Source organism: Coloeus monedula (genome assembly GCF_965178545.1).
Source record: "Coloeus monedula genome assembly, chromosome: 2".
In the NCBI taxonomy this organism is placed as follows: domain Eukaryota; kingdom Metazoa; phylum Chordata; class Aves; order Passeriformes; family Corvidae; genus Coloeus; species Coloeus monedula.
This window is the reverse complement of record NC_138782.1, coordinates 16,921,160-16,941,503: the sequence shown is the minus strand read 5'-3', so window position 1 is coordinate 16,941,503 and position 20,344 is coordinate 16,921,160. Positions and strand designations below refer to the sequence as shown.

The 20,344-nt window shown below is 44.7% G+C and overlaps 1 protein-coding gene across 1 annotated transcript in view; it reads left to right on the top strand.

The window, feature by feature from the left end:
* The window catches only part of EHD3 (EH domain containing 3), a 30,311-nt gene extending 10,716 nt beyond the window's left edge, over positions 1-19,595 (top strand). The window contains exons 3-6 of the mRNA XM_082276666.1: positions 1,387-1,484; positions 14,596-15,008; positions 16,033-16,197; positions 17,563-19,595. Coding sequence (XP_082132792.1) covers positions 1,387-1,484; positions 14,596-15,008; positions 16,033-16,197; positions 17,563-18,090 — 1,204 coding nt within the window. The 3' untranslated portion in view covers positions 18,091-19,595. The remainder of the gene's footprint in view (positions 1-1,386; positions 1,485-14,595; positions 15,009-16,032; positions 16,198-17,562) is intronic.
* The last annotated feature ends 749 nt before the right edge of the window (positions 19,596-20,344 follow it).

Genomic DNA, 20,344 nt, shown 5'->3' with positions numbered 1-20,344 from the left:
GTTTTTTTGTGCCTGGATGTCACACCACCCTATTAATATGCATATGTACACACACACACACGCCTGTGTGCCTGGAATGCCATCACAAAAAGGCTATCCATGAAATGCTACCAGGAGCTACAGAAGCAGATAGGCTTTCACTGTCCTTTCCTGTTACTAGCAACTGAAATAGATGAGCTGCAGCCACAAAGCACAAGTGACTCTTCTTAGGCTGTGATTTGCATAGATACAGGATGGGGAACAACTAGCTAAAGAGCAATTACACGTAAATGGAGCTGCAGAGCGGGGAGCAGTGAATTACAAACTGAATGTGAGTTAACAGTGTCATACTGCTGTTAAAAAAGCAAACATGTCACTGAGATGTATAAACAGGACTGTCATCTGTAGAGAGATAAGGAGCAATCCATCCACTCTGCTCACCACTAGCAGGGCCATGGCTGGAGTACGTCAGCTTGTGGCATCATGCCTGAAGAAATATGTGAAGCAGTTTGAGAGGACCCAAAGGAAGGCTTCAAGGGTCTTCAGGGATTTAGAAATGAGCTGGAAAGGCAGCTAGAGAGAACTGGAAGAGATAGGAAAAAGAAAAAAACAACTACCAAACTGTTTTGTATAGAGGAAAGACTGAGAGGAGCAGGATGACAATAGTGAACATTGTGACAAGAGGGGAAAGTAAATAATTTTCCACATCTACTGTGTTTGTGACTGAGTGGCATTGTAGCATACAAAATTTAGATTAGACATTAAAAAAAGAGGCTTTACTGTAAAGATTATTAAGTAATGGAGTAGACTCCCAGAAAATGTTGGTGAGTCTGCATTGTTATGGATTTGAAGAACACTTTAGACAACCTGATTGATCCTGCCTTGAGACAGGATGATAGACTAAACAACCTCTTGAGATCTCATGCTGCCTATGCTTTAGTACTTCCATGGTGCAATAATAGCATGCTTTTTGTCTGTTTAAGACCAGATTTGAAAGAGAACAAAAGTCCTACAGCATTGCTGTTTTGTTTTTTTTTTTTAAACTAAGTTATTTCAGTTCACTTGAGTTCAGGACTCTACAGGGGAATGCTTAAGCAAAGAAAAGTACCACTTCTTGTTAAAATCTAAGCACATAAATGAAAACCCAAATGTTTTCATAATTCACAATTTGGGGGCCCATATAAAAAACCTATCATAGTTCATGACTGAGACCCATGTTCCAGCGGCAGCAAAACAGAAACTAGAACTAAGCACTTTCCTCTTTCTCATTTCTTTAAGTAACAGTAGCTCCAGTTTCCAACTGAAGACTTTAGAGATCAGAGTCTGGCTTGTCCCATGTTGCCTGTGATGTTCAGCACATCATAAGTATGTTTTGCCTTTTTTTTTTAATACTTATTTTCTACACAGGTTCGTCTGTGCCCAGCTACCTAATCCCGTATTAGAAAGCATCAGTGTCATTGATACACCAGGAATCCTTTCTGGAGAAAAGCAGAGAATTAGCAGAGGTAAGTCCCAAGTTCAGTTCTCTTCTAAATGACAGTAATGAAAACCAGAGGAACTGTAGATGAGTTTCACTTCAAACTAGACAAGCTGTGGATAAAAGCAGTGGTAAGAGCCTCTCAGAACTACAACATGACTTTGCAAATGGAGACCAAAGGAACATTGTTAATCTGCAGAGAATTTAAATGTTTTCAGGGAAGGCTGCTGACAGGATCAGCAGTACCTGTGGCACAGTCCAGTATTTCCCCATGGAAGAGATTTCTATCAGAGTCAAGTAATAACTATCTGCTTTGCAGAAACACTTGCATTCAGTGGCTTACTGATGATCCATAGCCAAGGCCCCCCTGTAATCAACCTGGTTGCATGCACTGTCCAAGCTTCCTAAATCTAGTGCAGGACTGGATTGGGTTTAAGAGCCATTGGCACCCAAGTTTCTCACTGCAGTGGGGAATCTGGAAAGCCTGTGAACGCTAAATTGTAAAATCCTAGAGTAGTTTGGGTTTGAAAGGACATTAAAGATGCTCTAGTTTCAACCCCCTCCCATAGATAGGGGCATCTTCCACTAGACCAGGTTACTCAAAGCCCCATCCAACCTGGCCTTGAACACTTCCAGGGATGGGGCATCCACAATTTCTTGGTGCAAGCTGTGCCAGTGCCTCACCACCTTCACAGTAAAGAATTTCTTCTTAGTATCCAATATAAGCCTACTCTTTTTCAGTTTAAAGCCCTTCCCCCTTGTCCTGTCACTACAGACCCTTGTAAATGGAGCTGATGAATAGCACAGAGTCTCTTAGTGAACTTCTGAGGTCACTCTCAGACTCCCTCTCTAAAGTGGGCAACATCTTTATACTTCAAACCTAACATCTGTGGTCACTTTCTTGCTCTGTAAGGTGACGGTGGCATAGCTTGCATTTCTAGAAGATTCCTTAGATAAAGCTGGGAGTTACGCATCATTTCATTGGAAGAAAGCCAAGGGTGGTAATCTCAGCATTCAGGTTTGAGAAGATCAGTTCTCATGCACACTGCCTATGAACAGTGCACAGTTGAGTTTCAGCAGCACAGGCTCTACCCCAGAGTGCTGAGGCCTTTCCTGTATTTCCATGTTCTGTCCCATAAGATTTCAGATGACTCATGGCTTTCCAAGTTTTATAACACTTCTGCATTGAAATTTTTCTTGGAAACTTACTTTTTTTTTAAAAATGAGCAGCCACCTTGCACAGAGCCAGGTCTTATTTGTTTTGCTGGGATTTTCCAGCACAGGAACCTTAGCTAGCAAAGAAGTGTCAATAAAGCACAGCTACAGTTATTTGAAAACTCACATTAACCTTTTTCACTGTGGGCTTCTGCCCTGCTAGGGGATCAGAAATTCCAAGGTGTGCCAGCCTTCATGAGAAGGTTGAAAAATATGCTGTGCAAGCATTCCTCCCCTCAGCAGAAAGTATTATGGAGATAAAAAAAAATTTGTATTATGTGGTGTAGACATTTTCCAGTCAAAAAATGCCACCGAAAGCAAACAGTTCTGTGAAACTATCACAGTGAAGGAAACTTGCTTAGGAGGAAATATTTTTGTTATTAAAAAAAAATGAAAAGAAGGTGTGAGTCAGAATGAACCCATTTCAAGCCCCTTTTCCAAATCTCCTCACTAATTCAAATCCTGACATATATTGCAAGATTTTCCTACTTTTCATCTGTTTACAGAGCTAAAAATACCCCCCTGCAAAATAGACTGGCACTTCTTGCTGCTCTTTCTGCAAAAATTTCTCTGTCAGCTTTCCAGTGGGTCTTGGTATCCCATTCTAGAGCCCATCAGTCTGACCTTGGTGCTGGCAAAGGTCATGGAACTGATCATCATCATGGATCAGCCTAGGCAACACAAGCTTATGAAAGGCAAGGTCCTTTTTGACCAACTTGCTCTCCTTCTATGACAAGGTGACCTATTTCCTGGATGGGGGGAAGGCTGAGGATATTGCCTACCTAAACTTCAGTAAAGCCTATGACCTTGTTTCCCTTAGCATTCTCCTGAAGAAACTGGCTGCTCAGGGCTTGGATGGGTGCACCCTTCCCTGGGTGAAAAGCTGGCTGGAGGGCCAGGCCGAGAGTAGTGGTGAATGGAGTTAAATCCAATTGGCAGGCAGTCACAATGGTGCTCCAGCTCAGCACTGGACCAGGCATGTTTAATACCTTTATCAATGATCTGGACAAGGGGATTGAGAGCACCCTCAGCCAGTTTGCAGATGACCCCAAGCTGGGCTGGAGTGTTGGTCTGCTGGAGGAGGGTAGGATGACTCTGCAGAGGAATCTGTAGAGGGATCTGAATTGATGGGACAGATCAATGGGCTGAGGCCAGTGCTGGCTTTACAGTTGGATTCAGTGATCTTAAAGATCTTTTCTAACCTAAGCAATTCTATGCTTCCTGCAGCTACTCTAATAAATGCCAGCAATGCCAGAACACGCTGATGCACAGCTGTGCACTGTTAGGAAAGTCACTGGTGTACCTTAACCCAAGCCAATAGTGCCTCTGCAAACATTTGGAAACAGCTGAGGAGGCTAAAGGGGAGTCCCAGTTTTACACGTTTTTGCACGCTGTACCTGTTTGTAGAACTGGAGGCCTGTCTCAGCATGTGGAACAGGTTCTTCCTGGACAACTTTTCTGCCCCTAGCACAATTAAGTGCACTTAGGGCAGAAAATTGTCACACTGACCCTGTGACTACACTGTCTGGTCATTCGACCCTTTTGCCAGGAGGCAACTCTCAGTGGAGTACAGCCATCTCCTGATCATCCTGCCACCCCAGGAATTTGCTCTGCTGTATCTCCAGCCAGACAAGGGGGCTGTCACAACCTGTCAACTGATTTAATCACAGTAGTTAAAAGTACAGTGTAGGTGAGATTGTGCTTTGTCAGGATAGGCTGAAAGTGGTCATGTGGGCCAGGCCAGATGACCTTGCAATAGCTACAGGACAAGATCCTCATCTGGTTTAGATGAACATGGCTTTGTTGAGGCTGGGACAACTCCAGCAATTTCTGTCTTACAGGGAGCAGGAAGAGTCAAAAGAGTGCTGAGGTTCTTGTGTTTAGGAAGGGCTGCTGCCAGGCATTGGCTTGAGCTTATCTCAAGGTGTTTGAAAGGGAGTACACACCTCCCAGTTCCCATGGAAGAGGAATAGGAAAAAGTGGTGAGGCTGGCACCTTTGCCACTAAGCTTACAAGCCAGCTGACCTCATCAGCAAGTTGGTTTTGGAGGCAGATAGAGCATTGACATGGTTTCTAGGCAGGAAACAAGACAGGGCTAAAAACTGCTGACACAACAAAGTTCTTCTGCTCCTTCTGTACCTTCCCAGCCTGCTCAGATTTCACTTGGGAGTGAAGCAATACCTGAGAGAGTCTTACAGAGGTTTTCCAAGAGACTTTTAAGTTTCTTAACTGCTCAGAGCAGGAATGCTTTTCTTACCCCCATTGATAGTAGTAGGTTCTAAGACCCTCAGACTAGGGTACCTGTGATGCAAAGTCAGGGAAGAGAGTAGATAGTGAAGCAGCATTCTGTCGTAAATTTGAGGGGTAAAGTAAAGATGTAAAAGATGTGGTAGGCTTTCCCAGCCTGCCCATCCCATGAGAACCAGCAGCATTTCTAAAAATAGGAAATTCCTCTCAGTGGGAACATCACAAGTCCGTCTCCTTCCCCATTAGAAGTCAGGAGCATTAGCTAATCTATGCAGTGTCAGCTTAGCAGAATACCATGCTGTCAAAGTTTAGCAATCCATGAGAGCCACCTTATACCCCTGAATTTCAAAGCAGTATCTGTTCCTGTTATTGCATCCGTGTTTCAAAGAGCAGGAGCAAGGGAATAGGGTTTAAAGGATTGATTCTGGGGCCAAGTCCAGGTTCTGAAGCTTTTCATTTGTCTGAACTCAACTCTGAATTAAACTCACTGCCTTGTTGCTGTTAAAGGTGACAGATCTGACAGTCCCTTCCCCTTCACAGCCAGTGTGTGCACGAGCACAGGGTGCTGGTGTTAGTGCTAGCAGCAGGGCTTTGCAGATGGCTACCAAGCTTTGCTTCAAGGAATGCCGTATAATGCCAGGAAACAAAGCTCTACACTGGCTCTCTTCCAGGACTGCATGACCATAAAGAGCCCCCTTCCCCCACAGAGCAGCCCATGAAGTTTCCCAGTAGCAGAGCTGCAGGTTTAGGCCTATCAAGCAATTGAGGGTGATGGAGTCTGTCATAGCTGAAGTGCACATCCCTTTGACATGCAGTGACATCACCAGCACTGACACAGCAGCTGCTGCTGCTCTCAGATTCTCGTAAAAAGTGTAGCTAAGGAGCTGCCTGCACTGATTTGACCTACTGAGCTCCTGACTCATGCACTACTTTGTGGTGGGCACCCACGGTGTCACAGGTGTGGCAGCTAGACTCCCTAGGATACACAGGTGTCATTTACAGGCTTTGTGGGAAATGTTTCCAGGATGTCCTGGCCCAGAGCATCTTGTCTTTCACTGCTTCTGTATTATCCTTGCCTGGAAGGCAGCCATTTCTCTTCTGATCTTTTTTACAGACTGGGGCATGAATCTATGTCCACATTTAAAGAACTAATGGTTGTATTGCCTTGTCCCTTGCTCTGTGTCCTTTTTTTTAATTGTTTCCAGGGAAGCATGAGGCTGCAGAGATGCCCATAGGGGAGGTGTTTGTACCAAAACAGTACAGTCTTGTCTCCTTTGACAATTTGATAATGATAGAAATGCCATCCATTTGTAAAGAACTGTTCTGGTGTCACACAATGAGCTCAGGCCAGCCTGCTGGGAGGGAAAATGAGGAGGGGATGACTGTACTGAAATAAATGAGGACAGAGGGGAGGACCACAGATCAGGTCATACAGTACAGCAGAGCCAGGACAGCAGTGAGGACTTCCCCATAATTCATCACCTTGTGCAGTCTGCCCTGCTAATGGAGCCACCTGGCAACAGGAACTCATGCGCTTCACTGGCAGGGCCATCCCTGGGGGCTGAGCCTTGCACGCTCTGCTGCCCATTTGTCTCAACCTACATCTGCCCTGAGCTGAGCAGATCCTAGTCTGCCAAGTTCAGTGACACCTTGGCCAAGTTGTATTTGATCCCTGTTTTGGGGTAGTACTTCCTGGATATATCCTGAACACTTACTTCATCTTCACCCTCTCTCTGCCGCCTTCTCCCTTTCCTGCCTTAGCAGTGACCACAAGGTCCTAGCCAGGAGGTAAGGACTGGCAGTATCATTCTGCACTGGCTTTTTTTCCCAGCATTTTCCCAGCCTTCCACCCAGTTCCATTCTGCTGGCTTCAGTGCAGCCTAAGCATCCCATAACCAAGGAAAAAAACCCTACCCACCAGCCGCGCCCTTCTCCTGGGAAAGCAGAATTCCCAAATGACCAGCAGCTTCAGCACCAGGGACACTTAGTCACTCACCAGCCTTGACAGCAAGAAGAAAAATGCTAATAGCAACAGTCTTGGGCAGTGCAGAGCTCTCAGCCTGTCTGTCTCGCAAATAGCCATGCTTGGAAGGGAAAAGCAAACACCAAGGGAATTAATGTTCTCCCACTTCATGCAATGCTGTTTAGGGTACAGTGGCAACAAAAAATATTTTTTCTGAGGAGCTTTGTCACGTGTGCTAGCAACAGCATGATACAAACTAAAGGCATCCACCCTGAAAGCCTCTAAAAGGGAGGCATTTCAAATATTTGCTATAATACTCCCCACTGGTGATGTTTGCTTATATTCTGTATTTCACTCTGCCTGGGAGGGTGAAAGTGCAATGGTTAGTTTGGACTTTCCAGTTCACCTCCATTACAGCTGCTCTGCCAGCCTGCCTGATTTTATCACAGTCTCACTTAACACATAATGTTCCACTGAAATGCTCAGCTCTTACAGGCACACTGGTCTGCACTTCCTCTTAAAAGCAACACAAAAATGAGCAGAAAACCTGCACAGTTCTCGTTCTTATTTCTAGAAATACATGAAGCCATGAGCCTAATTCTTCTGACCTGAAAGCAGCATACAAACAAAAGGTCAAGATTATATTTGGGGTTTGAGAAAACCAAACCATTATTTTGTTTGGTGTTGAAGGAGGGAGGGACTGTCTTCATGATTTGGGTTGGAAATACTGATACATTTTGCAGTTCCAGAACTGGAAGAGCAAAAAAAAAAAAAGTAACACAAAAGAACAAGATTAAATGGCAGCAGAGACAGGAAGGGCTGTGCTTTTTTCTATTCCTATTAACATACAGCAAGCATTTAATTTATGTTACTAAACAAGTCTGATTTTTAGAACAGCTGTGCAGCTTGTCCATTTGTTGTGCACTGTGCACTCCAGAAATATTTTAAGTATCTATTGCATTGAGGGAAGATGGTCATGCCATCAGCATCTCATCAATTTGCATTATTTATGCCCATCATGCATTCTTTCAGCTTCCTGAGTAACAATGGAGAAGGAATGTGTTTCCTGGTCACTGGGAGCTATCAGTTACTGGTGGCCATTTCAGGCCAGCTTTTCAAACATGATTTCTCCCAAAATTTAAAGTATGAGTACAGGAGAATTCAGTTGGTGTTTAGATGCTATAGTAAAAAAACTCCCTTGGAATCCCAGCTACACATCAATGCTGCTATGCACTGACTTCTCAGGAAAACTTGGCCTGCATCCAGGTGCCTTCTGAGGTCTCAAAATCTGGCTAGAAATTGTTTTCAGAACTGGCCCAAGTACCAGACCTGTCTGTCAACAAGTGGCAAATACATAAACTTGTAGATGGGGACAGGTTCTGCTGTCTGTTTATAGGAGCTAAATAGGCTGTTAGAGGGAAACTTAGCTCTGGACAATGCTCTCCTCAGTTTTACTCCACCTGATTTGAATGTGCCTAGTGAGGTTTCCTTCACTTCCCAGTGACATAAAGCAAGAGCCCCATCAGGCTCCCAGTCTCTTCCCCACCCTGAAGCCCTTGCAGTAAACAACATGAAAGCAAAAGGCCACACAGTCTGGCGCTCCAGGTACTGGTTAATGTAAATGTTAGCATTGTTGCTAGCTGAGAACAGAGATCTGCTGTACTTGGGAGTCCTTTTGCCTTTGCTTTGGAAACCTTAAAACCTCCAAAACGTATTTAATGTTTCCATTAGTTCTTGGTATGGAGGAGGAGATGCGGAGCACTGGCAGGAGGATGTAGCTCCCAGTGCTCTGAATCAGCAGCTCCAGGACAGATCATTTCTTTGAGTATAGGCACAAGCAGAAGTGATTGGCAAGCTGGGGCCTGCTCTAGAAATCAGGCCATGTGACATTCAAAGAAATCTTTTCATCCCAAAGGACTTCTGTCTACTTCCCAACACACCCACAGATACACATTACAGGAATCTCATTATATTCCCTTGGAAGGCAGCCTCTTCCAGAGAGGAGTATGGCAGCTGTTTACAAAGGTGCTTTAGGATGAGCAGCAATGAGGTGTATCCAGTACCCGTCCCTTCTGTCCTCTCTTTGCTGGCACCACCAGCTCCTCACCTTGAGAGAAATTTGCTCAAATCACTGTTCTGCCACCCAGTCCCAGCTGTTTCCTCTCTCATACTCTTACCCAGCACCCTTCTCTCTCTAGGACACCATTACTCTCTTGAATCTCACAACAGCCACCCAACCCAGCTTCCCACTCACTATATGTGTCCTCAAAGGGGTGTGTCACTTCCCCCTCCCTCCCCTCATTTTCTTCTTCTGGCCATCGTGTGACCTTCCTTCTTCTTTGCACACAGCCATCTGTCACATTTGGGTAACACCTGCCCCTCCCTGGCACATTCTCCCCCTCCAGTGTGGGCTGCCTGCTTGTTTTGCAGTGACATAAGCCTTCTTCCCTGGACTTTGAAGGGCTTTCAGGCAGGACATCGTTGTGACCAGTTAGACTAATCCTCAAAACCCTCTTACTCAATTATAAAAATTTAAGTCATAAGCTCCCTGGAATCAGCATTCATTTTTCATCTCCCAAGAGCTGTTCCCTCTCTAGGTAGTCAGTGTTCACTGTGTCAGCTGTCCCATCTTGTGATGTTGTCCTCGGACAATCAGAGCCAGTCTCCCACTTGACAAACAGGGACACTGCCATAAAACTCTGCCTTATAGAGTGGCACAATCTGATAAATCTTTCATCTCTGGGTAACACCAGCTTTAGAAAGATGAGAAAGAAGCTCCAAGTGACTAAAACTCAGCAGGAAAGAGGTGAATTGCTAAAAGCAGCAGCACAATTTACAGCAGTAGTAACAGCAAGCTGTGAGGTATCTGGTGCAAAGCAGAAGCTTTGGGATTTTTGGCCCTTCTTGATCTCACTGTTCCCATTCGATGCCACCTGAACTCCACTACCACAGGACCTGTGGCTATGGTTCCACAAGACAGGAATCAGTACTATGCTTGCTACTAATCAAAAAAACCAGCACAAACAAAACAAAGCCAGACCAGCAATCGGTGTAGCTACATGGTGAGAAGTGCTGAACCAGTGCATGCCCACTCCTTGCTGGTTTAAATTGGCTTTGAAATCTTAGAGCCAGGCAGATTTTATGCTGGATCAGGTATCACCCATCTTCCCAGTCAGCATAAAGACTGTATCATGCCTGATCTGACTTGACAGAATGTAATTGCGTAATCTTGCCAGATTGGTGAAATGCATGGTGCCAGATATTCCAATGGTGCACAAAGTATTTATTAGGCCAGCCTGCCTTATGGAGTCTAGGTGGCAGGGAGTCTGCAAGAAGATCATTTTCTCTGCAGGCTGAACCCACTGACAGTCCTGCTGACTTGTCAGCTTTGTGTGAAGTCTGTTGAGTCCTTTTCATGCTGTCAAAAGGAAACCTGTGCCACGAAAAAACATCTGATGGAATAAAATTGTTATCGTGTTCATCTTGTCCTCCTAGTACTGTATGATTTGGATTAATTTTCTCTTCACGTTCACCTTATCTGGAGGTTGTGAAAGAAGCTGCATCATTGATGTTAGAGAATGTTTAAATATGCAGCATTTTTTCAACAGGGAATGCAAGTACAACAGACAGGAATTACTGAACAGAAAATTCTTCCCTTTACAATTCTGTCTGAACATCCCTGTAATAATGGTTTTGCATTAATGCAGCTTTGGCAAGCAGATGGCTTCCCAACCACCCTGTAAGTTCACAATAAAACCGTGCTGTGTTCGTGGACAGCTTCACCCATCCCTGAAACACTGCCAAAGCAGAGATAGTGACTGCTTGCTTTTGTGAGAGGCCTTAGCAACGCCATACAACACAGGGAGGCGTAGGGAGACATAATGCATTTGCAGTGGAATGAGCAAGGGACACTATGAAAACTCCTAATTTGACTGTAGATGCAGATCAGTTCTTGGTCTGAGCTCACACAGTTAATAACCTGCCAGAAGAAAGAGGCAGGCCCAGTGCATCCGTGAAATGAAAAAGGGGCAGGAGGGAAGAAACCAAAGCGAGGCTATAATGCTTAAATTTACTTACAGAATCAGCCTCATGTTTTCAGGTGTTGAACACCCTCAGCTCTGGCTGGAGCCAGGCAAAATACCCTGAGTTCTCTATGCCACTGAAGAGCCTTCCAAAAATGAAAGCTCCAAACGAAACATTAAAATACTCATCTAAGACCTTATTTTTAAACACATTTATTAATAGCTTGCCCTTAGCATTTTACACTGTCATCCTGCTATCCAAATGCTTTAGTAAGAATCTATTATACACTAAAAACAAGACTAAAAAGTCAGCCCCATGAATCACATCTGTAGCAATCCTCTAGGCACTGTGTGCAAAAACGCCACCACACTCAGTGACTCCAAGCAGACAGTTGTAAACAGAGGTCTGTGCCACGTCATGCTGTGTGTTAAGGAACTATACAGCACTCGGGATAATTTTCCCCTCTTTCCCTCTGTAGTGCTCTATCACTTTAAGAACAGAATAGATACACTTCCACCTTGTTTTTCCTGCCAAGTACCTCCATACAGAGGAATGCAGCTGTGATCAGTAGCACTGCACACACAAGACATGTTTCTTGCTCAGCTGGGCACCAACAGGAGAGGTTCCTTAAGTGCCAGAGCAAGTGGGACATACAAGGGGAGAGTTTGGGTTGGGCTTTTGTCCTGGCATGGGATGCAAATGAGGCTGTGGTGATGTTTCAGAGCAGTGAACAGCAAGTGTTACTCTCCTGGGCTTTGTTCTCTCTTTAATGGAGATCTGCAGGACAGCTGTCAGGAGAATATCTCTGAACAAGCAAAGAAGCCAGGAAAGAAAGTCTGCTAATTAATCTAGACATTTAATGAAGTCCACAGGGACATTCAAGACTCATTGTATGTTACTGTAGCAGCTGGGAATACACAAAGGGCCTGAACAGATATTAATTTCCTTTTCTTGCTGGGTAGAGCAACATTTATTTTTGTTAATAGTAAAGAGAGGCTCAGGAAATAGATACCTTCTAAGTGCTACTGTGGACGCAGGCTTGCTACAGAATAAAATTCATGAGATCTAAGCACCTACTTTTGAACAAACCTTGAGACCCAGGCAGATCAAAGGGCGAAGGTCAGTCTCCTAAGTCCTCAGTTAATACCAAAACCACAATTACACTTTTTTTCCTGTATCTCCCTTCTTTTAAATAATCACTTCCCACTTCTACTGAATCACTAAAAGGTGGGCTGAGTGTCAGGTGCAGACACTTTTCCCAATTCATCCTAGCCCTTATTAACACAACAGAGAGCATAACAGTGACTGTTCCTCTACCGTCAAAGGGAAACCATCCACATGCTCTGTGACAGGACATCACTATAGCATTACAAGGTAGCCTAGAGAGCATGACTGTTTTCCTCTTGATTCTCCCAAGAGAAACACTGGACAAAGTAGTTATGGTACAATTCAAACATGTGCCAGCTTGACAAGAAAACATCCCAGTCCATGAGATTTGACAAGATTAAATGCACAAACATCTCCAAATAAAGTCACCCTGACTCACTGCTTCCATTATGAAAAAGCAAGCTGTGTAGCTCTGCGTATGTAGAATAAACTGTCCTGCCATGCCAGATGACTTCCAGCCCTGGCAGAAGTGAACATAAAGTCTGTGTGTCCTCTCTAGCAAAGTTTGAGGGGGCATGGGAGGCCCCCGTTTGCACAATCAGTGATCTGCTTGCAGAGGGACTGCTGACAGCCTGAACCTGGGCCAAGTGAAATGAGGTATCAGCATCAACTTTGTCCTGCTCGCGCTGCCCCCAGCACAGGTTAGGAAGGAGTCAGCACACTGATCTTTGCAGCAGATTTGCAATTAGAGCAGTGGAGTAGAGCTCCCTGCAGCCAGAACACCCAAGGTTAAAAAGCTGAGGTTAACACCTAAGGTTAAAAAAGGCTGCTAATATCGGAAAGCAAGCAGGACCAAGTTTGTTTCAGTTCTAAAAGACTGACTTGTGACAGTGTTTGAGGTCAGACCCATGAACTGAGCAAGATACACAGCTATCAGTATAATATATTGAATGCTCAGCAGGTCTTTGTCAAAGCTAATACTAGTTCTGAATTCTCTGAAGTTCTCAGCATCAAACGTAGCTGAGCAAAGAGCCAAGGCCCAGCATTGCTTGCTCTTGTTAGAGGAGACACGCATGTCCTAGTGAGCAGAAGGACACTGGTAAGACAAACATCTGTCTTTCATTTGAGATTTCTGTAGATCCCATGGAAGAGAGCAGGGCAAAGTGTCCACATCCAAAAGCATGCACCTCGCACACCCACACTCTGCCACCCCCTTTTCCTGTAAGGAGCAAACTGTAATTGGCCAAAGCACAACACTGCCCAGTAATAATACTTTGAAGTTATATAAAAGTTCTCAGTGGCAAAAAGTTAATACCAATTTATCCAGCTGAAGAGAAAGTTCATACAGGCTCTACTCATGACATGAGAGCCAGGATTTCGCTCCAGTTTGGTTAGTGATATGGAAGAAAAGGCCAGTGTCAAAAAGCAAGATCAGAGCTCAGCTATCCTCCCTTCTGTAGTTCCAGTCTAATGATTGGGATGTACTGGTTGCCCTCCAGGTTTTAGAGGGGACAGAAGGAAAAAAACAAAGAAGAAAGAGGAGCAAGAGGAAAAAGCACGGAACTAATTATCATGCATTTATTCATGAAAGCCAAGATTGAAATAGTATATTAAAGGATTTGAATGCAAACAGCATTTGGTCTGTCCTGATTTCCCTTAAAGTGCAGCACTCTGGTGACTCAGATAATCCCAAATGTTGCACAGCATAGGAGAGCCTGACAGAGCAGGGGGAGAGAACCAACCAGTCTCTCATCAAGGCTTTAAAGAAGGTTTAAAAAACACCACAGAGCTAGGCAAAAAGGTAATTTTGTTGCTGTCATTACTACTGTTTTAGGGACTTCTAACACTATTTATCATGCCCTGTACTGCTTAGAGGTGGACCCATCTGACACTGAATCCATTATCCTTTGTCCTGAGGCACATGAAATTTAAACCCACTGTTCCTGGCCTGTGTTTGCCTCTGGTGTTCACAGCAATGCTGTCTGCTAAGCATCCAGCGCTTGGCTAAGTGAACACAAATCATTTGGCTTTGTGCACATGCAGCAGGTATGACAGGATGATTGCTCTGGTAAGGAAGGTTATTTGCATCCTGGAATTTGAATTGGATGGGACAGAGTTAGTCTTGCACAACTAGACAAGACCTGAGATTTATTAAGCAGTGGAGATACGCATCTCAAACCAGTCTGGGTGCAAGTTCTGCAATTACGCAGCTTTCTACAGCCTTCGTAGGGGTTGCTGATGGCCAGTCATTCACAAACCAGACCTCTCTTGTTGCCACATACAAGACTTCTGCAGTAGGTGTTTCACCTTGATATGCATTTGAATGAAGATCTGGAGCACAAGTTCAAGACTTCTTTGGGTGATCTCTTAATGTGGAGAGGACAAGAGCTGTCCTTAACTGTCTGCCTCAAGACATTTCCATGTGAAGGACAGTGCCTGTCTCCTTATCAAGCTACCTGGTCCACTGGGAAAGCTGCTTCCTTGCAAGCTTACCCTCAGTTAGGTACAGATATAGTTTGAGTACAGCAAGTAGGCTCTCTACTCCCATGTTTGCTGCATCTCTGCTCTTCCTCCCCCCTTGCAGGTTATGACTTCGCTGCTGTACTGGAGTGGTTCGCAGAGCGGGTTGACCGCATCATTCTCCTCTTTGATGCTCACAAGCTGGACATCTCTGATGAATTCTCTGAGGTCATCAAGGCCCTGAAGAACCACGAGGACAAGATGAGAGTTGTTCTCAACAAGGCCGACCAGATAGAGACTCAGCAGCTGATGCGGGTGTACGGTGCCCTCATGTGGTCCCTGGGAAAGATCGTCAACACTCCCGAGGTCATCAGAGTCTACATCGGCTCCTTCTGGTCCCATCCCTTGCTCATCCCCGACAACCGCAAGTTGTTTGAGGCAGAGGAGCAGGACCTGTTCAGGGATATCCAGAGCCTGCCCCGCAATGCAGCCCTGAGGAAGCTGAATGATCTCATCAAGCGAGCACGGCTGGCCAAGGTGGGTGTTGGCATAGAACCCCCAAGCATTTGGTTTGGGCTGTCTGCAGCATGCAGCCTATGGAGAAGTGGGTTTGGCCAGTTCAGCTTGCAGAGCTGGTGGATCCTACTCTTTTTCCATCCTGTTTAATTCAGGCCCAGCATATGAGCTCTGTGCCAATATGGAAAGAAAACACCTCTTTTGCTTGGTATGTCAATCATAGCAGACCAGAGTGAGGAAGATAACTACAGGTCAAAGGAGGTAGCACTTGAAGGGATCTGGAAAGCAGTTGCTCTGTGATAGCAACTTGAGAGTTAGGACCAATTAGTATATCAGAATCATAAACCAAGGGAATTGATGAGCACTAGGTCTTTTGCTTTACACTTTCTTAGCCAAGAGAGATACCTGGCTTAGATAGATGCAGAGGAGGTGGAGACTCACCCAAATGATAAATAAGCCTGCAGTATCCCTGAGTATTTGAAGTGAAGTGAAAGAAGCCGCTAAAAATACAGGAAAGAGCCCCACATCAGCTGAGAAAAGATATCAAAAGATCCCTCAAAAGCTTTCCGTGCAAGGGTCTTCATTTCAAGAAAAAATGCTTGGTTCACCATTAAAAAAAAAAAAAAAGCCAGAATGTTGCATAAGTTAAGGACTGGTATTCCTACTAAAACATTCAACCTGTATGTTTGGATTGGAACGGGACTGTTCCCTTGAAGGCCATGCTCAGTGGAAGAAAAAAAAAGCCCCACCCCTCCCTCCAGAAAAAGCCCCACCACTCCCTCCAGAGAGTGCATATGAGTGTCACTGTATGCTCAGGACTACACCTTGTTTTCACCTTGTCTCAGCACAGCCAGAGCACACAGCTGAGCAGCATTTAGCACTGGAATAGTAATCCGTAGGTCCAGGCAAGCTGAGGAGCTGAGCTTGCTCTTCAGGGTGGGACAAGATGGAGTTGAGTCCCAGGCACAGATAACTCCGCTGAGAAGAATTTTTTGATGTGCTATTTAACATTTGCCTTCATTCCATATAATTTAATTCCCTTCAGGTCCATGCCTACATCATCAGTTCCCTAAAGAAGGAAATGCCCTCAATGTTTGGGAAAGACAATAAAAAGAAAGAGCTTGTTAACAACTTGGGAGATATTTATGCCCGGATTGAACGGGAGCATCAGATCTCACCAGGAGACTTCCCTAATCTGAGAAAAATGCAGGTAAGCAGTGGCATCTTGGCAAACACCCAAGGAAAGAACATTAGAGTAACTGCAGGGAGTACAACAGAGCCATGCAGACACTGATTGTTGCCACCTGTGGGAAAAGCCTGCTGTAATGTTGAAATATGCCTTAAAATATGTGCAGGCTATATTTGGGCATGAGCACTTCTTGCATACAGAGCTCATGTGAAGTATTGCAGCTTCACATTCATTTATCATATCTTTGCCTGAATAGCACTTTACACTCTTTTCCTTTATTTTTAATTCCAGGTTGCATTTGCAGATTTTTCAGGCCTAAGCATACTGTTAATTTATATTAAAAGGAAAGCTGTGTCCTGAAAAGGCTACACATGCCACATTCCTCAAGAGCTGTATTTGTCTTCTTTTTCACTCTTTGTTTCTCAAAAAAAAAAGGAAGGTGTGAAAACTTAAAGCCCCTTTTCTATTTTAAGCAGAGAAGCAGGTTTTCTGTTCTGCAGACCTGAGACCTAGCCCAGTGTTCATGCAAGTCAAAAACTTCAAAGGACCTTGGATCAGAGCCTTGTATTGTACATTCAGACAATGCTGGACACTGCTGCATTGCTGCATGGCTTCAGTCCAAGCAGAAACCTGTTCTGAGTTCTAGCTGTTGAGGTTGCTACTAGTTACCTATGGAAAACAGCATTTGCCTATTTTTTTTTCTTTTTGAAAATATATTTTCCCTAAGTTGTTGGGAATGAGATCTATGGAGCGTATCCAATAGGGGATCTCATTCACTGCTTGTTAAAATATGTGTTAAAAAAACTGTATCAGTCCAATAGGAGCGAGTAGTGTGGATTTAATGAGTAGAGGGTGGAAGATAAAGCTGTAGGTCATTTTGCAGCTAGAAGAGAGTTCTCTGCAGGCTCTACTCAGAGCACTTTTGCTTAGCTGGGAAATTACAGAATCTGAGCCATGCTGTAAAGACATGCTCACCACCTCTTAGAGACACACTACTGCCTTAATAGCATCTGAAAGATGCACTGCATGGTGATGAGTACAATGACCTTTTGCCAGGTGGCATCTCCTTCCCAGAGTGCAGAAGGGGGAGGGAATGTAGAGCACTGGCTGGAGGATGTAGCAAGAGCCACACAACCAGTTTGCCTTGAACTATTTGGTCATTTTCTGTAGGACTTAAGAGAGGATTTAAGTAAGAGCAAGGCCAGCCAGGGAGACCCTATCCCATGCTAAAAGCAGGGCTGTCAGAGGAAGGAATGCCAAGCTCCCCACTCCTCTGCAGTAGCAGGGTTTTGTGAGCCAAGCAGCAGGCAGGCATCCCACTGTACACCATTACTCCGCCATGCATGGCCATGTTGCTCACCTCTTGCTGTGTTGTCCCATTTTAAGGATCAGCTGCAAGCCCAGGATTTTAGCAAATTCCAGCCTCTGAAGAGCAAGCTGCTGGAGACCGTGGAAGACATGCTGGCCAACGACATTGCCCAGCTCATGGTGCTCGTCCGCCAGGAAGAGTCCCAGCGGCCAACCCAGATGGTGAAGGGAGGAGCCTTCGAGGGCACCTTGCACGGTCCCTTCGGCCACGGCTACGGAGAAGGCGCCGGAGAAGGGATCGATGACGCCGAGTGGGTGGTGGCCAGGGACAAGCCCATGTATGACGAGATCTTCTACACACTCTCGCCTGTCGATGGTAAAATAACTGGTGCCAATGCCAAGAAGGAGATGGTAAGGTCTAAGCTGCCCAACACCGTGCTGGGCAAGATATGGAAACTGGCTGACATCGACAAAGATGGCATGCTGGATGATGAGGAGTTTGCCTTGGCGAATCATCTCATTAAAGTCAAGTTGGAGGGTCATGAGCTGCCAAATGAGCTCCCTTCCCATCTCCTCCCTCCATCCAAAAGGAAAATAACAGAGTGAAAGGAAGGTTACAGGGGAGAGGGAAAGGGAAGGGGAAAATAAAAGATCTAGAAAAACATGTTTACTTAAATTATACCTTTAGATGTGAGATCACGTTTGGATTTATACCTACTTTGCTGTATGAAGAACAAAATCTAAAGCAGAACAAAAAAGTCCAATCCTTCATGATAATATGCAATTAACTCTTCCAGTGTACTGTCCCTGCTTTCTAACGTGTAGTCTGTAAACATGAAGGTAAAAAAAGGATGTTGCGAAGTAGGAGACTCTGTTAAGCAGGAGTAGAAGAAAACCTGAAGTGGGCTGCATTTGGAGAGTGGAATAGGCACTAATAGAAATCTGCTAACTGCCAGTATCACTCCTGAGCTTTGGCTGCACCTTCTGCCTTCTAATGGGTCTTGCAAACTTCAGGAGACTGAGATCTTGATAGCAAAGAGAAACCACAAGGTCTTCAAGCTATTGGCCAAAATAAAGAGCATTTCCTAATTCACATAAGCCCACACTAAAATACTAGATACTAAACCCCAGAGTTAAGAACTTTAGGAACCTTGATTCACCATTAGATGCAAATTTTACAAACGTTCCCCTGTCCTGAAAGAAAAATACATTAATAAAATCTGAAAGAGCTCTGAACTGGGCAGCTGGAGTTCCTCATTGTTCCCTGTGGGACAGGCACTCAGTTCCCAATCATCGCTACCTCCCATTTAGTCCCCAGGGGAGATTTGTTCTGCAGGCATGGCCAAGAGGACCAACCTCCAAGGGAAGCAGAGGGAGGGGGCCCTAGAGGTGGACATCAGTTGGGTTGGAAGGGAGGAACACCACTTCCAGGCTCACCCAACATTTCACACCCAGTGGGTAGTGTTTGCTCTTTGAACAGTGATGGTGTCTGTGATCCCTGTGAAGTGACGTGTTTGCTCTCATCGTGCACAGTGAAAGCTGCAAGGCCCCATTCTCACTGTACAGATACAAACCCCACACTGTCAGGTGGATCCATCACAAGGGCAGAACACACAGGGGCACTGGGCAGAGCTTGCTCTGCTCTGTGCCTCCACAAACCTAGCCAAGATGTCAGCCTTCACACACTCCCCTCACCACACAGTAACACTTGATCCCCTCCAGAACTTCTACCCTGAGCCAAGAGACCTTCCCCACTTCTTTCGTGCTCTATGAAATTTTTGTTTTCAAGACCCAGTTTTAGCAGAAATCCCTCAATTTCCTATTTCATTGCCTAAACACACATGTGCGCGCACACTCTTCTGGTTTTTGTTGTTGCTTTGGAGCAGTGTGTTGTTCCAATCCTGTTGTCACTTTATATAAGCTGAGCTCCTACTGTGATGAAAAACCAAGATAAGTATAACTTATTTTATATCTCTTGTGTTCATATTATATAGAGAAATATATTCTGTGTATGTAGGATGTGCTTATTGCAGTACATTTATCACTTGTCTTAAAAATTAATGCATTAACCTTTTTTGTACCCTGGTCCTAAGACATTATTAAAAAAGAAAGGCCAGATCTGTCTACTTCTTTACACAGCAAAATGAAATGCAGCTGAAAAGAAAAAAAAGCTTATTTCTAAATGCAACAGAGGGAGGAGATTATCCTTATGCACATTTCCAAACATGCACGTACAGATCAGCCCAGCTGGACTCGGATGTGCACTCTGAATGACTGGTTGACATCTGCAACATCTTTCTCTTTTGGCAGTCTAATCACAACATCCATATTTGCCAAAGCAAGAGGAATTGAACCCGTGATTCACCTTGTTCAGTGCAGGGGAGAGGTAACAACCAAATTTCAGTAGAAAAAGGAATATATTGAAGCAGTTTCCTCCTGCCAGTCACAATGAGAATGCTGCAAATTTATCAAGATCTGGAAAGGATGCAAAAAACCTCAGTCTTAAATCTTACTAATTCTACTTCTGTCTTCATTGCCCTTTCTTTTCTGTACATGTTCATGGCAGTGATAGTTATCCCCCAAGTGGGACAGTGAGAGGCACTGAGTAAGACAGGGAGAGCAGTTAGGATAGTCCTGGGGAAGCACTCAGAGAACGGGTGTGAGCTGTAGTAGTTGGCAGTTTCCATTTAGCATCTGTACAGGATGAGAGAGGGGGGAGAGGAAATCATAGGGGGGAGAGCAAAAGCAATAAATGCAAATTGAGGGAAAAGTCAGCAAATTGTGTCGTTCCAGTTCAGCTGCCCAGTAACCCCCAGTTTAACTCATCACAGTAAACATCTGCTAAGGCTGTCCAGGTCTT